Source organism: Channa argus, chromosome 9 (genome assembly GCF_033026475.1).
Source record: "Channa argus isolate prfri chromosome 9, Channa argus male v1.0, whole genome shotgun sequence".
Lineage (NCBI taxonomy): Eukaryota > Metazoa > Chordata > Actinopteri > Anabantiformes > Channidae > Channa > Channa argus.
Genome location: NC_090205.1, coordinates 24,583,052 through 24,604,010, shown reverse-complemented (window position 1 = coordinate 24,604,010; position 20,959 = coordinate 24,583,052). Strand labels below are relative to the sequence as shown.

At 41.9% G+C, this 20,959-nt stretch overlaps 2 protein-coding genes across 2 annotated transcripts; one reads left to right on the top strand and one right to left on the bottom strand.

The window, feature by feature from the left end:
- Positions 1–9,350: 9,350 nt before the first annotated feature.
- Positions 9,351–13,429, bottom strand: mstnb (myostatin b). The gene is made up of 3 exons (XM_067515783.1): positions 12,540–13,429; positions 11,806–12,176; positions 9,351–11,083 (listed from the first exon to the last, which is right to left on the bottom strand). Exons 1-3 carry the CDS (start codon positions 12,919–12,921, stop codon positions 10,703–10,705), a joined length of 1,134 nt encoding a protein of 377 aa, XP_067371884.1. The 5' UTR covers positions 12,922–13,429; the 3' UTR covers positions 9,351–10,702.
- Positions 13,430–15,555: 2,126 nt separating this feature from the next.
- On the top strand, positions 15,556–18,717 carry LOC137132794 (small membrane A-kinase anchor protein-like). The gene is made up of 2 exons (XM_067515784.1): positions 15,556–15,930; positions 16,893–18,717. The coding sequence occupies exon 2, from the start codon at positions 17,257–17,259 to the stop codon at positions 17,530–17,532; it is 276 nt and encodes a 91-aa protein (XP_067371885.1). The 5' UTR covers positions 15,556–15,930; positions 16,893–17,256; the 3' UTR covers positions 17,533–18,717.
- The last annotated feature ends 2,242 nt before the right edge of the window (positions 18,718–20,959 follow it).

Below are 20,959 nucleotides of genomic sequence, written 5' to 3'. Positions count from 1 at the left end.
TTTGAACATGTGACCACAATGTTTAAAAGGTCAGCAACAGTTCATTTTGCCAGCTGGCTTTTAAGCCACCTGTTGCACTCTTTTTGACATTTTCTGCAACCAAACTGTGGCATTTGCTAATGATTAACCCAACATGAAGAACTGAAAAAAAAAATCAGCACTTTGGAAATCCATGCAAATTGTTGAATATCAAAACCTCAATGCAAGAACACTTATTTCATATACGTCATCTAGATAGTTATCAGTTCTCCTATTACTGGCCTAATGTGCGGAGCTACTGCTTCTCAGATCATATTCAGCAGCCAGGGCAACTGTACACCACTCTCACGACCCATAAGTAACCGTGTATTTTAACAGAGTCATCAAATCTGTATTAAAATAACATGAGCTATAATTAACCCCATTGCCAGATGAATTTTTGGATCCCTTGCAAAAAGTAGTCATATGAAGTACCTGGCCAGTCCTGGCTACAAGCACCATCTGCTTCTGTTTAGCAATATGACACTAGATCTGGAGGAACACAACATTTGTATATGGCCGTGGGTTAGCAGAAATGCACGATTTTAATTATGCCACACATAGGTCCAGTCAATAAATAAAAGGATTTCATAATTTTAAAAGCATTGAATCTTCAGCATGTATTTCCATGGCCGAGAAGTTGTTGGATTGTCACACATTGTCTGAAAACACCTCTCCACACACCCTGGCCTTAACACTCTATAGTAATGTTGGCTGCAGAGGTTTGCGTCCCCTTATTTAGATTTTTTCCATCAACACAAAATGTGTTGCACACTGAGCTTGTACACATGTTCCTCAATTAGAAGTAAATGTAAGTTGTTTTTTTTAAATTAATTTATCAAAGGGGATGCAAACCTTTGCACAGATATGATTGTCACTACTTTGCCATAACCTTTTAATACACTCCTTGACAATTTTTGTTACTTCTGATAAATATTTGCATGAGCTGAATGTGCTTTGTTATTATGCTAGGTTTTGGTTCAAGTTTGCATCCACTTATATGCTATTCGACGGGATGCAAACGTAATCCTAACTCTAACATAATAAAAGTGCATTTAACAGATAATCAAATCAAATATAGCCTATTGATCATGATCACAGCAACCTGGAGAAGATGTGAATCATCGCACCAGATTTCATGGCATGTTTGGCATAACCATGGCACACGACTTTAAACCAAAAATGTAAACCCACTGATGGAAGGTCGTGGGGGTTGGTGGCCACTAATGGACTGTTACTACTAAAGTAATGGCATCATGATGGTGCATAGAGTTGTAACACTGCTACAAAGCCACGTCCAACCACACAGCTGTTGGGTGAAAATGGCTGACTTGTTTGGTTAGAGTGTGTTTCTACTTTGTTTCCCTTTCGCTTTAGTTTGCTTTCACTTGACTAGAGGAGAAATTTAAGCTCATTTTTGATTTTGGGAATTTATTTGTTTTGCTCACCTGAGGACAGTCTATATAGAAATTAGTTGTGTGTCAGTGTGCATATGAGTTACAGTCATCAGAAAAAGTAATGGTACTGTTTTCTGCAAACCTTGGTCTTAAAATGGGATCTGATCTTTTATGCACAAATGTCTACAGACAGTATTTCTAAGATGATAACACACAAACAGTTGTGATCTTTCTTTGTCTTTTACTGAAAACACCCATTAAACACACAGAACGATGGTGGAAAAAAGTAACGGCAACACTAGGCTTCGGAAGTCACTCAGCGTCGACGGGTGAATGAAATGAGAATAAGCTGTGGTTTAAAACCACCTTGCTTTATAGAATTACCCAAGTGTCATCGTGCCATTTACAAGCAGCATCGACTGATGCAAGCCATGTTTCCAAATCAAAATTCTCAGAAGACCTATGATCAAGAGGTGTTGATTTGCATGTAGCTGGAAAGAGATAGAGAGTGCTCCTCAAACTCCATCTCTCAGTCCACAGTTAGACATATTGTCAATAAGTGGAGATGATTTTGTACTGTGGCTACTCTCCATAGAAGCAGGCACCCAGCCAAGAGCACTTAAAAGGCACAACACACAATGTTCAGCGAGGTACAAAAGGAACCTAGAGTATCCAGTAGGAATTCAACTAGAAAGAGGGATTGATTAGAGTTAGCTACTATCTCGGTTTATGAGTCAATCTAACGCAAAACAACAGGCACGGTGTCTCTGGCTGGACACCACAGAGGAGGCCATTGCTCTCCAAAAACAAAAACCCCCTTGACAGTCGACAACACTACTGGAAAAATGTCTAGTGGACAGATCAAATGAAGGTAGGTAATAGTTTGGGGAGAGCACACAACACTATATGTGGCATTAAATGAGAACTGTGTACAAACTTGAAGAAATCCTCCCCACAGTGTATGGACCTGGAAGCTGCCTTGGACCTGGACCCATTCTAGGGGGGAAAATGAATTCCCAAGTTTATCAAGGTATCCTACAGGATAATGTGAGCGTGTCTGTCCACAAGCTGAAGTTTAAAAGAACCCTAAAGACTGAAGTAAAGTGTGGCCCAGTCAGAGGGGCCCTTCAAGCCAATAGTGATGCTGTTAAATGATCTCAGGCAAGTGGTCCACACCAGACGTCCTAAGAAAATGGCTGAACTAAAGGTCTAATCCACAGCTACAGGAAGCACTTGCTTGAGGTTCAAGCAGTTATTAAAACAGTGTTGTCATTAGTTTTTCCATCATCACTTTGTGTGTTTAATGGTTGTATTCAATAAAGACATAAAAGATCCTGAGTCTTTGTGTTTTATCAGCTTAGTTGAAGGCCCAGGTATTAAACTGTGCTGTTCTTCTGAACATGCAATCACAAGGCAAGTAAAGAATCCAAGAAATTATCAGAATTAGAATAATAAAAAAATAAATATAATGCATCATTTTACTGTGTGGTCTAAATGACTTCCCCTGTCCTGAGTTTGTCACTGCATGTAAAACGACCCCATAATGTGACAGGTATTCATTTGAATTATTGTTAACAAAAAGAAAAGACTAGAGGTTTAAATTGTCTTTTTTTTTTTTCAGAAGTAAAATTGCGATGAAGAAACAGTAAATCTAATGCTAACATATGTCTTCAAATCTATCACCAAACCCCAACACTCCCCATCAGCAACACACTTCACAGAAGGACTCAACCAAGCGACTTAAAACTAACCATGTTCCAGCCACGTTCCATATGGGAGTGACTATAAAATCTGCATCTAAGTTTGTCTTCTTAGTTAGTAATTGGTGGTGGTGGTGTCTTGCTGTGACTGTGCACTGTGACAACCATTAAAGAGCCACTTCAGGCTCGCACTAATGTGATGGGTGTTTAAAAGCCGCAGGTTCTCAGCTGTTGGAGAATTTGCAGCCACACCACATTCAATTTCATGGGTCAAGGGCATCCACAACGAGGCCATCTTTTTCATTTGTAATCACAGCAAAGGTTGATGTTAAGGCAATGCTGCTGAGGGACCGATAATTAGGTAATTAAAGAAAAAAGCCACTTTCAGGAAGCAGAAGAACAACAACACAGGCATAGATAAAACTGAAACTCACAGCTCGAAACATACTATGCTTTCAAGGAATATTTAGCCACATCACTCCTTTTTTGTTTTTACAAAAATGCCATAAACATAATGAAACATCTTAAATGTCAAACAATGAGGCCTAATTCTGGAAGCCACGCTCACTGCATGAATGTCACTCAACCAACGTTCTTGTAAAATTAATTGTGCAGTAATCTGTAAAAATGTACCATAAATGTTCTTTCTGAGATGTCAAATGCTATCCAGCTCTCTTGACACATACCTGACACTACTCTACATCCGTCTGTGTTAAGAGGATAGGCGTATCATCAGGAGACAGGTTTCCATAATCTGCCCTCCCTTAGTCTCCTTAAAGGAGGATCTATTCTTCATCACTGTCAACTCTCTGTCCCCAGAGAGCCGATGCTTCGTTGCCTTAGACCTTAGGACGGCTCGAGGCCACATTTTTTGCTCGTCACCTAACCCAACCCCCCCACCCCGCAAACAAAAACTGACATTGAGGAATTTTGTAAACATATCTGGAGTGGACACCCCTCTCCAAACTTCCAGTAGCTTTTCAAAGTCATTAATCATGTAATAGCTTCCCAGAGGTGACTGTCAGTTTTGGGGTAGGAATAGTGATTCCTCATCCCTAAGTGAAAAAGCAAGCAGAGTGCAGATGGAAAGAGTAAATCACCGGAGAAGTGAAGACAGGTAGCATTCAGCAGCTGGCCATCTGGCCCTTATCTTGTCCCAGACTTCATGATTTTATTGCTTTTCATTGCTTTCTGTAGAACCAAGAGGGATTTTCACAAACAACCTGTCAATCTGGTCTGAGGTGATCAACTTCTGCTGCTTGTGTAAGTGATTACAATGTGGATCTTAAAGATCATGCCTTCAATATGATGGCCTCCCAGGAGAACAGTGTTTAACTCAGTGGTCAGATGGACATTGGACACTATGTACTATTATCCTGATGAATGTATTTTACAGAAGAATAAGACATGGATTTATTGTAAGACAGTTTCAGATGCCGATTGCACTGATTGTTCCTATAGTGTCTAAATATTAAACCGTAAATATGTTTTCTGACGCACCCTTTTTTTGGGTTACTTAAAATGTTTAATTAATTGCTGGTATAGACCAAAAGGTTGTATTAATTTTGTATTTAACAATTGTCTGAACAGTCTACACGTATAAAGTAATGTACTGTAAGGATCTAACTACCAGTTTCTTAACTAATCAGGAACCAAAGTGCAATTTTACCTAGAGGTAAAATCTATTCTATAAAGTGTAGCATACAGTTTTATTTGAAAAACTGCACAGTAATCTCTGCCACAGCAGAGAAAAGTTTATGAGAGGGGAAAATGAACAAGACCAAACCGATACCGTAATAAGCCACGGGTTTGTTTTGACCCGATTAATAAAGAGCGAGTGACACATTCATCCCACCATCGCAATTTCAGTTGCCAAAGAAGCTGTGGAAGCATTTGGAGGGAAACATTTTAATACCACAGGACGAAGTATGCAGATTTAAGAGTTGTTTTTTCTTTAAGACAACTTGGAACAACCAGAACAGCTGTGTTCTTTGTGGCAGTTAACAGTTGCTATTTTTCATGAACGGTGCTTGGTAACTAGGTATCTACAGTACCCTCCAAAAGTATTGGAACAGCAAAGCCAGTTCATTGTGTTCAATTATTTTCTGGTATTTACATCTAGATTTATTAAACATCATAAAAAAACGTGCTTATTTTGGACCGGAGTTTAAGCGAGCAGAAATATTTAAACACGCGGCTGACAGGTGTTTCTTGTTACCCAGACATATCATTTGAGATTAATTGTCCAAATCATAAATAGATTGGTCTTATATATTAAAATTTAACCTTGGGTTTTACCTGTGAAGACTGTATATCTTGTTGAAAACAATAAATCATCATGAAAACCAGACAGCTGTCAATCTTGATGTAGAAAGAAACCACTGGTGTGCTGAGCAACGCGCACAGAACAGGTCGGCCAATGAAAACAACAACAGCTGATGACAGAAGCTCTGTGAGAGCTGGGGGGAAAAAAACCCAAAGCAGTTAGAGACATCAAAAATAACATCCACAGAGACAAAGCCGGGTTGTTAGCATTACGATAATTATTTGAAAAAAGAAAAAACCTTAATGAGCAAAACAGAGAGGGTATACAACAAGATATAGGCATCTCTTCAGCAGTAAGTCTGAAAGTCAGCTTGGAATTTGCAAAAAAGAGATGAGCCATGAACGTTGTGACGCTAACGTAGACAGATAAACTTCTAAAAAAGTGATGGAAAGATAAAGCATGGATCCAAACACTCATGATCCAAACCACACAAGCTCATCTTTAAAACTACATGGAGTCATAATGTCACAGCTTGGGCTGCATGGCTGCTTCTGGAACAGGCTCAGAAATTTGAGCAATTTGAAAATTTGAGCTTAACACATAAATGTGTAAATATCAGAAAATAAATAGTGAAATTCTGAACTTTTGTCTTTTTTTTTTCATCACTGGATAAATATGAGACAAAACCCAAATCGGCTTTAATTTTGCAGTACTCTTGGAGGGGACAACTCCCCTCCATGTATGTACTGTAAGAAGGTGACATCTTCCTTCTTGGGTCTGACTGAGGCCTGTTCTCATTCATTGAACCAATCTCCGTTGTGTGAATCGATCACGCCTTTGTTTAAATGTGGCGTGGAGTAGAAATTGCCCAGGATATTTTCACCAATGGAGGCTGTATTTTTACGTCCTATTGTCTTGAAAGTGTGGGAGTCGAAAGCACTGTAAACAGGTTTATTTGAGGATTTTGATATCTTGTTCAGTTCACTTCAGTGTCTCTGCAGCTTGACAGCTTGGTCTGTCATCACTCTTGAACAATGTTGTTGTCAAGGAAGACCACTATCTATCAGCAGAAACACATCTCCAGATGCTATGGCTTGCACATCTGGTAAAGGCTCCAGATGTTTTTGGATGCACCTGGCAAGACCCCTTTCTCTCCCAACCCATTCTCCTGAACAGGGCATCCCCCTTGTTTGTCCAGATGTGGGGAAGATCTTAAGGCCTTGCTGTAGAACCAAAAAGGGTAGAATGAGACTCTTACATGACAATGCCGTCAATCTCGCTGCTACAGCTGCTACACAAGCTGCTACATGCCGGATAGGTTAACACTGGATGTAATACGCAAGCCACATAGATACTTTACATCAACTAGGCCACTATTTATTAGCACAGAGAAATGGTTGTCATAACAAACACTTGGTGTACATTACATTTCAACATCTTTGGCCTGTGGGTCTTTTATGGTCCTTCTTCCTTGACCACATCATTTGGGTCAATGTTCAACTTCTCTCCCCTTATACATCTCGCATTTCTTGAAATGACTCCAGAGACATCTGTCAGGTGTCTTGACCTGTGGACATCGTCCTGCTCTAGAGGCCTATTAGACTTTCCTAAAATAAACCTGGTTCCTGTGTCTCATATTCTGCTTACTCACCACAATGTGTAGATCAACATGTGCTTCGAACGATGACAGGCTGAGTCTGTCAGTCTGTCTGCCACTGAAACATGGACTCTGTCTAGGTTGTATAGAGATTTTTGGTGCCCAGAAGATAGATTATCATTTATGATCTCCTGCCTGATTTTAGTTCATCTGTTAAGTGGACTTTTGTGGTTTTTACTAAAATGTTTTGCAAACTATTATTAAAATAAGGATTTCCATGATTTCCAGAAGAAGTTTGTTTGACTTTTGTCATCTTTTTGAAACGGTATGTGACAAAAGTACTAGCTTGGTCAATATGACTAAAGTTTCCATTAAAAATCCTGTCAATTTATTATAATATAATGAATAAACAAATATTTTGTTTTCAGCTTAGGCCCAAGAGGAATAAATTCTTAACTAATTAATAAAAGTTGACTGCAAGCAATACACACCGTTCAATACTGAGATTAAACTCCTTTTTTTCTTGATTACTCTTAGTTCGCCTCATGTGTGATGACAGATTTGATCCTCTTGAGGATGGATAATACCACTACATATTCTTTTTTGTCTCATTCCAAAACTAGAGTCACATACCACAATGTGTACATGGCAAAAATTCTTTTTGGTCACCTTGTATGAAGGTGTCCAAAACTCATCAGAATTCCCATAAAGCAGCCATATCATGCCTCATTAATGACCATTTACAGTTTGAATGGCGACTTAAAGAAGAATGCAGGTTCTGTCCATTCAATTTCTATTAATTTACACAACAGGAATCAATAACGTGGTCTCCAGCTGCCTTGGACTATTCCTTGACCCCCTAACATCCTTCCCGTTCTCTCACTCTCACTTCCTCACCTGTCACGGGTGGAATGTCGCTGGCGTATACAGTTCTCCAAGGGTCTGACTTATGACAGATGCAGTGATGCTCAGTCAAAATGTTTCCCAGCTCCTGTTCAGAAAGTAGCCTGAAAGCAGCAGACAGCAGCAGATACTGCAGACAGATGTAACTGAAATGGTGCATCTGGGCATATTAAACATTAGCTAATCGGAACAGCTCATACAGGTGCAGGCTGTTTACAGCCATGTCTTAGAGAAAACACTGGTTATTTTCATTGTCTTCCACTTATGTCTTATTCTTTTTCTCCTTTTAGATTTGCTTTCTGTAGACATGAGGAATCACATTTACTGTAACATTAAGCCATAAAATTAGGAGCTTCTAACGCAAGTTTAACTTATAACATTAGATCCAAGATCAGTGATGTTATATACTGATCTGCCACAGCATTAATACCACCAGCTGGGTGTAATGTTGTGGATAATTGGGGTATTCTTAAATTGCTATATAAAACATGTGCTATTAGTAATAATGTGAAGATAAACATTTGGAAACTGTCAGAGACTATTAGACTCATAAAAAAAAAATTCATGGCCATGTCAAACTGCAGATGGAAAGAGCACGCTTGTAGGAATAGAGATTACAGATTGTAAATTGGTCCTGTCGTTAAATCTGCGATCATTTATCAAGCTCATATTTAATGGCATTTTTCCTCAGGACCATTCATTTATAGAGCTAAACTTTCTCCATCACCAGATGAGAAGAGTGTAGAATCTAAAATCCTTTCCCCCGTAAAGAGGTTCTGTGGATCCACTCTGTCCGGGGTGTGCTCTCCACTGAGTCCGATCTTCATGGCAGCATTCCAGCTCTCAGCGGGAAAGGAAGTGGCTCTGAGGGGCAGTGCTCAATTCGCCCTCTATTGGGCGGAAGTCAGGCCTCAGTGAGGCCGTCAGTGGAAGAGGTCAAGCTGTCAGAACGCGCCAGAGCTCACATCCTCTCATTACACTACAATACTTTTAACCTTCCTCTATGGGGAAAGAAGCAAAGTCAGGGAAACTGATTTGACTTACGTTTGTGATTAAAACACGTTTATGGCGACAGGGCTGTGCAGGTGTCAGGTAGATACTGCTTTTCCACACCCACACTCATGCTCACAGCGTTTCCGCTGCCTGCTTCACCTATTACCATGTGCTGAAGACATAAAGATTCTCTGCTGATAAAATGTGATGTTAAGGTTCAGGTCGATGTTTTGTGATACTGAAACATCAGGTCTCGACCTCATCGGCGAGTCAGCAGGAAAGACATGAAACTAGCTCTGAAACTAGTTAAGACACACAGACTTATACTTTAGATTAACTGCATAAGTATTTGCTGTGTGGTTGCAAACTCTGAAATATTTTAAGTGTTGATTTAATTGTGTGGGACCTAAATCCAGAAGGAACTTAGATGAACTTTAAACGATATATGATGAAACTGAAAGAAACAGAAGTCCACAAACAAGCTAGAATGTTTATTTGTTAGAACAAGTGTACAGAGTTGCTGTATTTTAATCTTGATAGATTATGGTTTTGTACATTTACTAACAGTGGTTTAAAAAGGCAACTCCTACTGGAAACAACAGCATATGTATACAATACAAATTAGCAAACATATCAAAATCAGTCTTTACAACTTTTGTAGCAACCAATTCTTTTTATTGGTGTGCCATAGTGCAAACTGTGTGGTTTGTAAGACAGAGTTTAAGCACAATCTCAACATTCACACATCTAAAAAAAAAAATCCATTTCCTCCGTCTTAAACACATTTTCATTTGTAGGCTGCATTCATTGTGCCTTCAGTTCAAGTCCTTCTGTCCAGTAATGTGAATTTTACAATCAGAATAATTCAAGTGTATCGGGCAGTTCAGGCTGTGCTGTTGGATGGTGACTGGGCGAGAATGCTCCTTGGCCGGGTGTGTTGCTTGTTTGTGTGTGTGGCACTGTACATTAAAACCTGTCAAAGACCTAGAGCGGAGACTTGTCCATGGGATCTCAGGAGCAATCAACCACAAAATAACCACCTGCATGTAGGATTTTATTCCCTGGGTCTTAGCAATGGTGAATAAACATGAAAGGTTTCATCCAATGAAGGAAAGACAATGATTTATGTGTAGCTTGGCAAATTAACTGATGGTGCATTTTTTGTGGGGGGCGGCCGTGCTGCCAGATTTAACTTTCTTTTCAGCGATTCCTAGGAACCCGTGTGTCCTCAACCAAGTTGAAACCAGTGTGATCTGTCACGCTAAAAAGTCTCCAGCTGTGTTGAGGATTCCCGGTTTCATTCTGAAAACATAACTCGAAATTGATTATCACAAAAATACATCTTACCAAAAAGTGTAACAGCTTGCATGTCAGCTACGATTGTGGAGTGGAGTAGATGGCATATAAGTATAATCTTTTGGCATGTATGTAGAAATGCACAGAGCACGGAGCCCTAAGACAAAGTAAAAAAAAAAATAGATTGGGTAACTGATCATTTCTGTGTCCATTCACTCCAAAGTCCAGCATGTGTGTGTGTGTGTGTGTGTGTGTGTGTGTGTGTGTGTGTGTGTGTGTGTGTTCCTGCCTTCATCTGATTTCAAGCCTCTATGGCTAAAATTTCACTGGAAGAAAGAAAAGTAAGAGCTATGCCTGCTGTGAAAGCGCTGCCCTGTGTGGAGGTCAGGCTGTTTGTGGCCTCTACTCTGGTTCTACTCAACAAGCATCAGAACTGGTGGATTGGTTGTGTCAACAAATGTAAAGGGGGAGGCCGGACTGAGCCGCTGCCCCTCCGACGTCCCCTTCCCCTCGCCAGGGTGTCTGGACCATCTCAAGAGCATCCACAGCGGTCCACCACCATTGAGGGGATCTTGCCGTAAATGATCTGCTCTTTGCGGTTAAAGTAGAGCATGTTGATGGGTGACATCTTGGTGGGGGTGCAGCAGGGGCCCGCAGTCCCTCTGGGGTTGGCCTTGTTCACCAGGTGGGTATGCGGGTACTTCTGCAAGTGCAAGTTCTCACACTCCCCAGAGCAGTAGTTGGCCTTGTAACGCTTTGGGGCAATAATCCAGTCCCAGCCAAAGCGTTCAAAGTCCACTGTGAGCGGGTAGCGGCAGCAGCGCGACTCTGGAGAGTTCTCATCACAGTCCAGGCCCGCGTCCCTCGTAGTTCGCTTGGGGCTCTCGGAGATCTTCACCTCCATGAATGGCAGCTGAAATGAAAGAGCGTGCAGTAAAACGTTTGGAAAAGCTGGTTTGTGAACAAGACACAGATTGCAGCGTTCTGTTTACATCCTTGAGTTTGGTACCGGCGACCTTTGACGCTGGTTTTCAAACATGGCATGATAATATTATGAAAGTCTTGAGTTTTACAGAAATTAAATCATCGAATGGTTGGTTAACCACAGCTGCTAAGGTATTCTAATTGCCCCCAAGCCCGGTGCCAATATTTGAGCCTTGTGATATGTGTTTGTCATTGATAGGAGCTGTGTATGTGTGTGTGTGTGTGTGTGTGTGTGTGTGCAGGCAATTACTCTGATTTGCACAGTCACACAGAATACTTTGGGGAATGTGAAGCAGGTGAACTTTTATGTAATCAAACAGAAAGATTTGAGGTTATTGTGGCCTGGGCACTTGTCCAAATGCAGGTGTGTTGAATAACAGCTTTCAGAAGTCTCTTACATCCTGTTTAACCACCTGCAGACTCTGCAAAGGCTGCACAGTAAAACTTTTCATTTGCTCATTTAGGATCTGGATGCTCGTAAATACTTTGTTTTCTTTGCAGAATGATAGAATAAACACATGGATTATGACATAAATCCTATACAACCGAGAAATAAATATCTGTGCATCCTCTTGGTCGTTTACAGTTATCACCTACAGTACAGATTGGACGATAAGGTTGCGTTCACTGGGAAATCAAGGTGCAACTCACCAGTCCCTCCTCTCCTGGCTCTGCAGTGGTCACGGCCAAGTCGTTTCCCCTCGAATCGAAGGCGTTAATCTCGATGCCCCAGTTGGTCTCCGGCTGCCGCAGCCACACAGTCAACACCTGTTTGACGTCTATACTTTGCCACGAGCTGACCCCGGCATTGACGTCGATCTTCAGGGAGCGGATCCGTATGTGCCTGCTGCCGTCTGTGACAGGCGTGAGGCGCGAGATTTGCAGGAACACAGTGGTCGCGTCTTCCGCCGGGCGCAAATACACCCAGAGCTGCGCCCGCACGACGCGACTGGCTTGGAACTTTGGAGTAATGGAGAAAAGGCAGCACCTCGGTTCGCCGTCCACCTGAACCGTGGACTCAGCTGGAGAGAGACGGGGAGAGAAAGGGTGTGATTGACATTTAAAGAGTGGTATCATTACAAATCCAGCGCAGGACATCTGAACAATGGAAGTGGGTTAATAAAGTGTGTACAATGAAAATTGGCTGTGCGTAATGAGCACGCGCGCTTCCAAAACGCTCTAATTCATAGCCCAGTAAATTGTTAAGTCCCGTTAACGTTTGTATTTCTACATTTCCAATACCAGACCATGGTACAAACAAATGTAACTACATGTTGTCAGAATGAAGCCTATTTATAGGGTTGCCTCGTGCGTAAAAATCTATTTTGGAGGCAACAGAGCGCGTCCTTTCCACCACGCAAAGACAAGGCGAAATAAAAACTTACGTTCCGTGGCCATCATCATTATTGTTTCCGTGGTGGCGTGCTCGTCGTCCTCCTCCGTGACCGCAGCTTTGTTGTCATCTCCCAGCACGTCGTACTGGTCGAGAAGCTGCTGCAGCGGCGGCGCCTTGGGCAGAAGCTGCTTCACCACTTCTCGGCTGATATTAGGAGCTTCTTTCATTCGGAGTTTGCTCAGAATCTGAGATTTGATCGCATTTAACCGCATGGTCTTAATATGCTCTCGGACCTCGCAGGTAGCGCACTGCTCTGTCTGCTCTTCTGGGCTGGGGGCCGGGAGCTGCTGGTGCGTCTCTTGGTCACTCAAAACGACTGGACCCAAAGCAACGAGCAAACTAAAGTACAACACAATCTGAGACAGATGCATTTTCTGTAAGGAGCGGAGTTTGGTTCAGGAAAAAGAAAAGATCTCCTGGAGTCTGCCGGACCGGATGCGTGGCTGAACTGACTTTGGATTAATGTCGCAACACTGATGGTCATCATACTTTATCGCACACCTTTTTATACTCCAACTTTAGCCTCTTTTGTGTCGTCAAAAACCATGATTGGCTGGACAGGCAACAATGAATTTTGACCGACTGACATGAAAACTTTTTTTTCGCAGTGAAACCATAAAGGGGCGCAGACTTGGAGCATGTTCTCAACGTGTCCACGGGCCGATAAATTCACTTATCTCACAGCGATTACGCGATGAGCACAGGGGCGCAAATGACTGGACTGTGTGCAAAGGAATCTTCTAATGAAGCCCAATTTGAATTATGCCAATAAATGTTACAGTTTTTTTTAATTCTGAGCAAAATATCAGCAGTAACTCCAGCATGATAGGCCACATGTTATTTGCACTTTGTGTTTTTGAGGAATCAGTTTTACAGATTGCAATAGGTGGATGCAGCTCTTTCTCACTTGGCGTAGGAATAAATGTCCCCCATGAAGAAAAATTAGGTTCCAACCTGACAGCCCAACATTATCGATTGCCAGGCAAATCATATCTGAAGGTGTAACTTTTGAGAACCATATGATTAAATCAAAACTTTTTAATTCATCGTTTTCTTAATAACAATTTTTTTAAAAAAGTGCGGAGATCAAGTAAATCACCAGCGCATTTTTCCAAGACCTCGTTTGGGGCGAACCTAGTTGGGGCACATGAGATGATAGCGCCACCCTGTGGCACACCAGCAACTGAGACCCACGTGACGAAACGAAGGCTTTTAATGATTTGATGAAGATGAGGAAACATAAGAAGGACTGCAAAATACAAAGTGGCTTCTTTTTTTTTTTTAAACTGCAGATGCATTTAGTGTCAGGCTCAGTCTCAGGTGCGGCACACGGCAGTTTGACAACGATGGGGGCAGCGCTTAACAAATCAGTCACACTGTTACAGCCTATACACCAAAGGTCAAACAGCAAACATAAATTCCTCATCTAAAGCAGCATCATTGATAGAGGTAGTTTATTACTGCACATATTCTATAAGCTTAATTGGCTCAGTTAATTGCCACAGTTTACACAAACTTACATATTGGACAAGTATTATTTGACATAAAGGAATGTCCTTTCTTATGGGACCTCATTATTTGTCACTGACTAATGCTCTGTTTGTATTGTATTTCACCACGCGAACCCATTGAGCTATATACAATGCTTAAATAATCTTTATATAATTGCAATGATTTAAAAAGTTATGGGGGGCTTCAGGACTGAACCCGACAAAGAAAGAGTGATATTAGTTTAGATCTAACTAAGTCCAGCAAAGCTTTTGCTGTGAACCACAGTAAATGTGAGGTATTTTCAGTAAAGCCAAAGTATAACAGTAATACAGTCGAGTGCAAAAGTTTGCATACCCTCATCTTGAAATAGGAAAAACAATAAAAGTGTAACCATTTTTTAATTCAACATAATATTTAATGCACAGTTAGCCAGTACAAATGTTAAATAAAAAAAGCTTGCCTGAAGCCTAAACCTAACGTAATAATAATAATGCACATTTGGCAAGTCCAAATTCTCTTTTATCATTAGAAGTAACAAAAATGGTCAAGCAGTGTATAAAAATGTCATAGTAAAATAATGAAAACTATTGGCCCAAAGGTTTGCATCCTCCTTAATAAGTTGATTAAAAAGTAACTTTGATTTCTGTCAAAGGAACATTTGTATTAGCTAATTATACATGAAATATTATGTTGATGAAAATGAAAGAATTCTTCTTTTACTCTTTTTGTCATTTCAAAATGAGGGGATGCATACTTATGCACCCAACTGTATGAAATCATTTGACCTACTTTAACTTCGATGTCGGAATTAGAGACATTTACGTGTTAGTTTACTTACTAGATAGATAATTTACATACCTTACAAAAGACCAGGAGAATTTAAGGGGTGAAAAATGTATAACTTCAATTTGCAAGTTTTTGCCATTTTGTATTTCTGCATTATTCTGGATAAACCAGCTATCACTTGATGAAGTGGTTACAATTTGTTCTACCTATACCGAATGCTGCTTTTATTGCAAACCAAACCATTATGATATGTTCTTTTTTTATATATATATATTTTTGACATTTCAAATTTCATCACTGTTAATAGTTTCCTTATGGATTATTTTAACTTTAATAAATGTTAAAACATGTACTTATTAAATCACCTTTTATGTAACTACTTGCACTTTTAATTGCGTTTTGTATTTGTGTACTTCTACCAGCTTTTTTTAGAAAGCTGGACGTACTTTAAAGAATCAGTTACTCAACAGGAAGCATGGTCATCTGAAGTCTAATGATAAACCGATAAAGATACAGTAAACACTTACAGAATGTAGTACACTGTCTCACCTTTTAATTTTAATTCACGCTTTTCTTTGTAGGAGTATCTTTACATTTATGTAAAGAACTGGTGCAAATTCTTTTTCACCTGAACACCTTTGACGTACAGTATTTTTTGCAGCGTGCAGTAGCAGTGTGCAACCGCCAGGTGGCAGCCTTGCCTCAGCCACCGTAGCTGCAGAGCCGCCGTCAGTGCGCAGCTCCCGGACTCTCGCTCATCCCGAGACCCGCTGCAGCTCGGCAATTGCTGCGAGTTGTCGCTGCGCATAAGACAGTGCAGACCTCGGATTCTCCCGCTGCTGAGTCTCTGCACTCGGCATTGACTGACGGGAAGGCAACAGGGACACACAGTCTGCCGCCCTGGCTCCCAGACTGGCAGCCCCCCCTTCCACCAGCATCAGATTATTCTTAAAATCTAGTGCGGAGCGTTTCACCCCACACCAGCGCGCAGCAGCAACTTGAAGGATAATTTCGTAGCTTTACACGCTGCAACGTTCAAGTTCAGCTGGATCGATGCTGTGTGAGGAGCTGAGGAGGGGGCACAAGAAGCAGCGCGACACAAGGTGATGTCCGGACTATTGTTTATTCACAAGAGCATGTCTTATTTCTTCTGTCACTGATTGTTTTGGGGGGTTTTTTTGTGAAAAAAAGAGAGAAAAGAGAGGCTATGGCCACATTGCGTTAAAAGTGAAGCTCTACAGTGTCAAATATACTATTTGCAGATTTATTTTAATTTCATGTTTGTATTAATATTTGCATCAAGGCCTAGAATAGGTTTGCCCAAAGCTTCCCACCCTGTCATTACAATTATCCCAAATTAATCCAAATTCCATGTGTGTGTGACAGATAATCCATCTTTCACAGTTTGGTGCTCGTTAACACTTAGACACGTCATTTAAGGTCTGCAAGGTGATTTTCTGACAGTCCAGATTTCATGTGTTGACGAGTGGCTGACCAAATGTTGTTGTACTCACAGGGAGACTCCCCACTCTGCATAAATCATTCATGGCCTGTGTCTTGTGTAGACCCCAGCTTTCTGAATGAAGCACATGTTTCCTGTGCGCCAAAGCCTGTAGTCCTGGAAAAGGAGCTGTCACTGTGATTCAGGCTGTGAAGCTCGGTTTGTGGAACAGATGGGAGACACAGCCTTACAACAAAACAGCAGCAGTGTGCTCAGGCTAGAGACAGACAGTCCCTGTGTCATGCTATGCAAAATAGGCCAAGGGATTGAGTCATAAAACACTTTAAAGTAGAGGAGGGGGGAAGTGACTGAGCAATGGGCTTGACGTGCGAAGGAGCAGAGCCTGTTTAAAAATGACCCTACTGAGGTGGGCCATGCCATGGCCCTGACCTCTAGCCAACCACAGCAGCCTGGGTCACATAGCCCCCTCAGCCACTGTGAAAATTGTCCGCAATCCTTTCCTCATTCCTGCCATCTGGTATTTTTAGGCTGCCTGTGACGGAAAATAAATCGCTGAAATCCTCCCTCTCCCCTTGTCTCTTTCCACTGTCTTTCTCTCTGCAGTTGTGAGAGGGTAGAGCTCCAGTCTGCAAGGGAGCAGGACTAACAGTTGCAACACTGCCAGACCCACAGGGATGGGCCTCCTAGCTGGTCGTCGCCGGCATCCTCTGAATCGCAACTCTCTGCCCTGTAATACACCTGATCGTCACACAGATCACACACAGTCGCCACTCAGACATGGATGAGAGTAGGTTCGGATGACAGGACCCCAAAGGCGAGTGCAGCGGAAAAAGGAAAGTCATGGCGAAGCACAGAGCTGTTTCTGGGATGTACTGACGCCACTGACGCCATTTTAGTTTACAAGCCTGAGCGAAAAGACATTCACACCTCCCACCCTACAGTAACTCAATGCGACATTCTTTAGAGAATGGGCTGCGTCAAATCCAAGAGGAGCCACTCGGGAGCCCAACATGCAAACTCCAGAGAGAATGCGGAAGGCAAATCCAGGTGGGCGAAGGGCGAGAAGGCCTACTTGGTCAACTCAGAAATGGGCTGTCTGGAGAGCTCCCCTCAAGTCAACCCAGTGCTGCTGGAGTATGCCCAGAGGCTGTCCGAGGAGATTGTGGCCCGGGCTGTTCAGCAGTGGGTGGAGGTAGACCGCCGCTACAGTGACATTCCCTACATAGAATGTGATGTGCCATGATGTGGGAAAGGACAGACTGAGCCGAAACAGTCTTGACAGTGATACTGCAGGTTCTCAAAGACATTTATTCAGGGTGAATCATTCAAGCATCTGCCTGCCGTGAGCAGCAATATGAATGAGCTGCCAGTGATTTGGGTTTGACCTCTTTATGGATTGGATTAAACTTGAATTGAGCCTGAAAACCCTCCTCAAAAAAAGCGACCAAAGAACTCGAATCCTGCGCATCTTTATGTGATTCTGTGTATCAAAAGTGGAACCTTATTGAAGCAGAAGGTCTTCAGTTGGATATCATCTTTCTCAGGCCTTATTCGTGTCCTCTCGCCCAGCAGGCGTTGGCTCTCCCTAGCCGGTGTCAAAATTCAAAGCAAGAAACCCTGTCAGATATTGCCTGGAATCATAAACTTTGCCAGCGAAAGTCTACCCTGTCCATCGATGCTGTCCCGGGGCCAAGGTGTGTTCTCCTCTTACAAAGGACGTTATTAATAGATTGCTTCGCTTGGTGAAGGCTCTTATTTGAAAACCTCCACTGGCATCACCTGATCAGAACCACACCCACACTGGCTCCTTCTGGTCTGACGAAAGGCTTGAAAAAGACTCCAAAAAGGCTAAAGTTTTCCCTTAATGGTCTCCCCGGAGATTCTGTGGCAGCGCTGCGAAGAAGAGCATCGTCTTCAGCTCTGTGCCATTAGGCAGCCTCTACCATAGTCATCCATTCAGCAGACAGAGTCCTGGCAAATGGATCCGGGAAATTATGTGCACCAGTGATGGGTTTGCCGCACTTTAGGATATTCTCTATACACAACATACAGTGTAAGAACTTTGATTTCAGAGCCGTGATCACCAGGAAGCCACAAGCCTCTTTCTTCACAGAGAAACCGTGGCACGAGGATTAACACAGGTTTCGAAAGGGATTTGGCTCGTCAGCAGAAACTGAGTTTAAAAAAATGCTATGGTAGTGGTTTTTGTCATCATTGTGTCATTAGACAATGTTTTACTAAGAGATACTGCCATCTCCCCTGTAAAGGACAAAAGCACAAATATGCAAACTCTGAAACCCAAGTTATTTCAATCCAGTACATATATACAGAGGGGCGACACTATATAGCAGGAAACAGAGTACATTTGGAATAAATGTTCACAACCACCAAAGTCCTTAATAAATGTAACTTTGAGCCCAGCACAGTTTAGGAGGCGTCTGTGAACTGTTTTGTACTACATGATTTATACCAGTGGGGCCAGTGGAACGGTATGGTCTATAAATGTAGCTATAATCCAGGTCCTCTGGTGTCAAATCCTGATTTGTGCAGATGCACTAAAATAGGGGATTTTTCCACGGAGGGAACTAAATCGAACCCTAACCTGGAGCTTCCTAGAGCTCCTCCTACCCTGAATGTGTAAGGTAAAGGTGGTAAGTCTCATTTGTTACTCCACTGAAGGTGTCCTCTTTGCTTGTGTTGGTTGGTCTTTACTATCGTGGGTGTTGTTTTCACACCAGTGCTTGAGAGGGAAGAGCACTTACCTTTAACCAGTTAGAGGTGACAGCCCCACAAGCATCTACCCCTTCCCCTGCAAGTACCTGGAACTTGATTTAGTTCTACCTCCTGAAGGGGGCTGAAATTTACCTTATCAGATCTGGCCTCTAGACTAGGCTGAGGGGAGTGGGAACAGAAACAGAACCTGAACCAAAGAGGTGGTGTCCAGTACCGGATCGCTAATAAGCCTTTCGACTAAGGAACTTAACAAGACAGAAGGCAGCAACCCCATCGTTTCAGATTCTACTACTACTATAAGTTGTGGGAGATCATCTCAAAAGGTAGAACTAAACTCAAGGAGCATGTGCTTGCAGTGGGAGGGGACCGGCAACAAGGTAGCGTTTGATGGCTGGACGGGGCCTTCTGCATCCCCACCCTATGCTCCACCCATTGAGGGCCACTAGGCCTCCGTGAAAGGCATACACACACACACAGGGGTCTAGAAAAGCAACCAACGGATAAGAAGAAGGAAAAACTCTGTGGAAACCCAAACCAGAACTGACCCCTTTTACAACTCCAGGTTACGGGAAGCTCCAAGTTACAGTTCAATACAGTTCCTGCAGTCCAAAGGCCCTGTGCATGATGTCACTGAGATTCACCCAAAACTCGTACACTCTCATACACTTCGAAAGGACGAGTTTAACTTCAACAGCTACTAAACTGTTTGCAGTCATTACAGCTTTTAGTATTGCTGTAATAAATGAAAAAATATCAATAAAGATTAGCTGTGATAACAGGAACCAGTCACCATTAAAATACTCCGACACAAGCTAAAAAGCCATACAACAGCGGCATTAACCTCCTCCCCAGGTCTGCTCAGATTACTGTTTTCTAATTACCATAAAACTGCTCAGTACTAGTAAAATACCTGTGCAACTGACATTGGATTGTTTAACTAATACAGATCCAGTTTGTCTTAATTTTTGAGTAAGAGCAGCATTATTCAAAAAGCCACAGTTGACAGTGACATTTTTGTGTAAGAAACATAATATTGTGATATAAAGCTCTGAAACATTGTCATTCAAAACATCAAATTATAAACCAGAACTTAAACTAATCTATGAAGACGTATTTTTTTGTTTTTTCCCCCCAATATACTGTATGTTAAACACTATAGATTGAGGGGACAGTGTGTTTTACACACACACACACACACACACACACACTATTCCTATTTCGTCACTGCAGTGTTTTGCTTCATCTTGTCTGGCAAGAATGTGTGAGCTGGAGTTTGGTCACTTCACATTAGTTCAGCTGTGAATCATCTTCATTGGTTGTACAGTGCATTAAAGATGGTGCAAAGTCACTGGTTAAGCTTCATCATGTTCAAAATATGTAGAACTTCCAATGTGATGTCAGCAGTGAGAGAACCAATTTAAATTTTTTCTGTAAGATTAAGAGATGAGGATGAAGGGATTAGGTTTTGTGGTTGTCTGTATGAAAGCGTACATTGGATTGTCCCTGTTTAGACAGCCACTAAAGAACCATGTCTGCACTTCAACGAGTTCAAATCGGACCCAGTCCATCTGCCAGTTGATGCTTTTAACACTGACGGCAAAGCTGCCAGTGCTTCTTTTGGGAAGCTGTTCTTAGTCATTTTGAGTCTCATTCCTAAAATGACACTTACACTTACACTTAAAGTGTTGTATACCAACAAATAAATATCCTGATGACGATGGGTGATACAGCTGCCTCATGGACCAGACTAAAACCTGTGAACCCTTAATTCCCTGTTCTGCAAATCCTATACTTGTAAATGCAAGAAAGTAAATGACCTTGAGAGGCCTGTACAACTACGTCTTCATTTGCTTAGTGTCATGATTAATTAGTATAAGACCAAACAATAGCCCCCCGTCTGAAACCATGTCAGTGTATGTGTGTATGTATAAATGTGT

Excerpts from the sequence above, each read along its gene's own strand:
- mstnb (XM_067515783.1), bottom strand. The coding sequence starts at position 12,921 with ATGCATCTGTCTCAGATTGTGTTGTACTTTAGTTTGCTCGTTGCTTTG. Across the intron at positions 12,177-12,539 it reads AATGATGATGGCCACGGAAC|CTGAGTCCACGGTTCAGGTG; the intron begins GTAAGTTTTTAT and ends GTCTCTCTCCAG. Across the intron at positions 11,084-11,805 it reads AGCCAGGAGAGGAGGGACTG|CTGCCATTCATGGAGGTGAA; the intron begins GTGAGTTGCACC and ends CTTTCATTTCAG.
- LOC137132794 (XM_067515784.1), top strand. The coding sequence starts at position 17,257 with ATGGGCTGCGTCAAATCCAAGAGGAGCCACTCGGGAGCCCAACATGCA.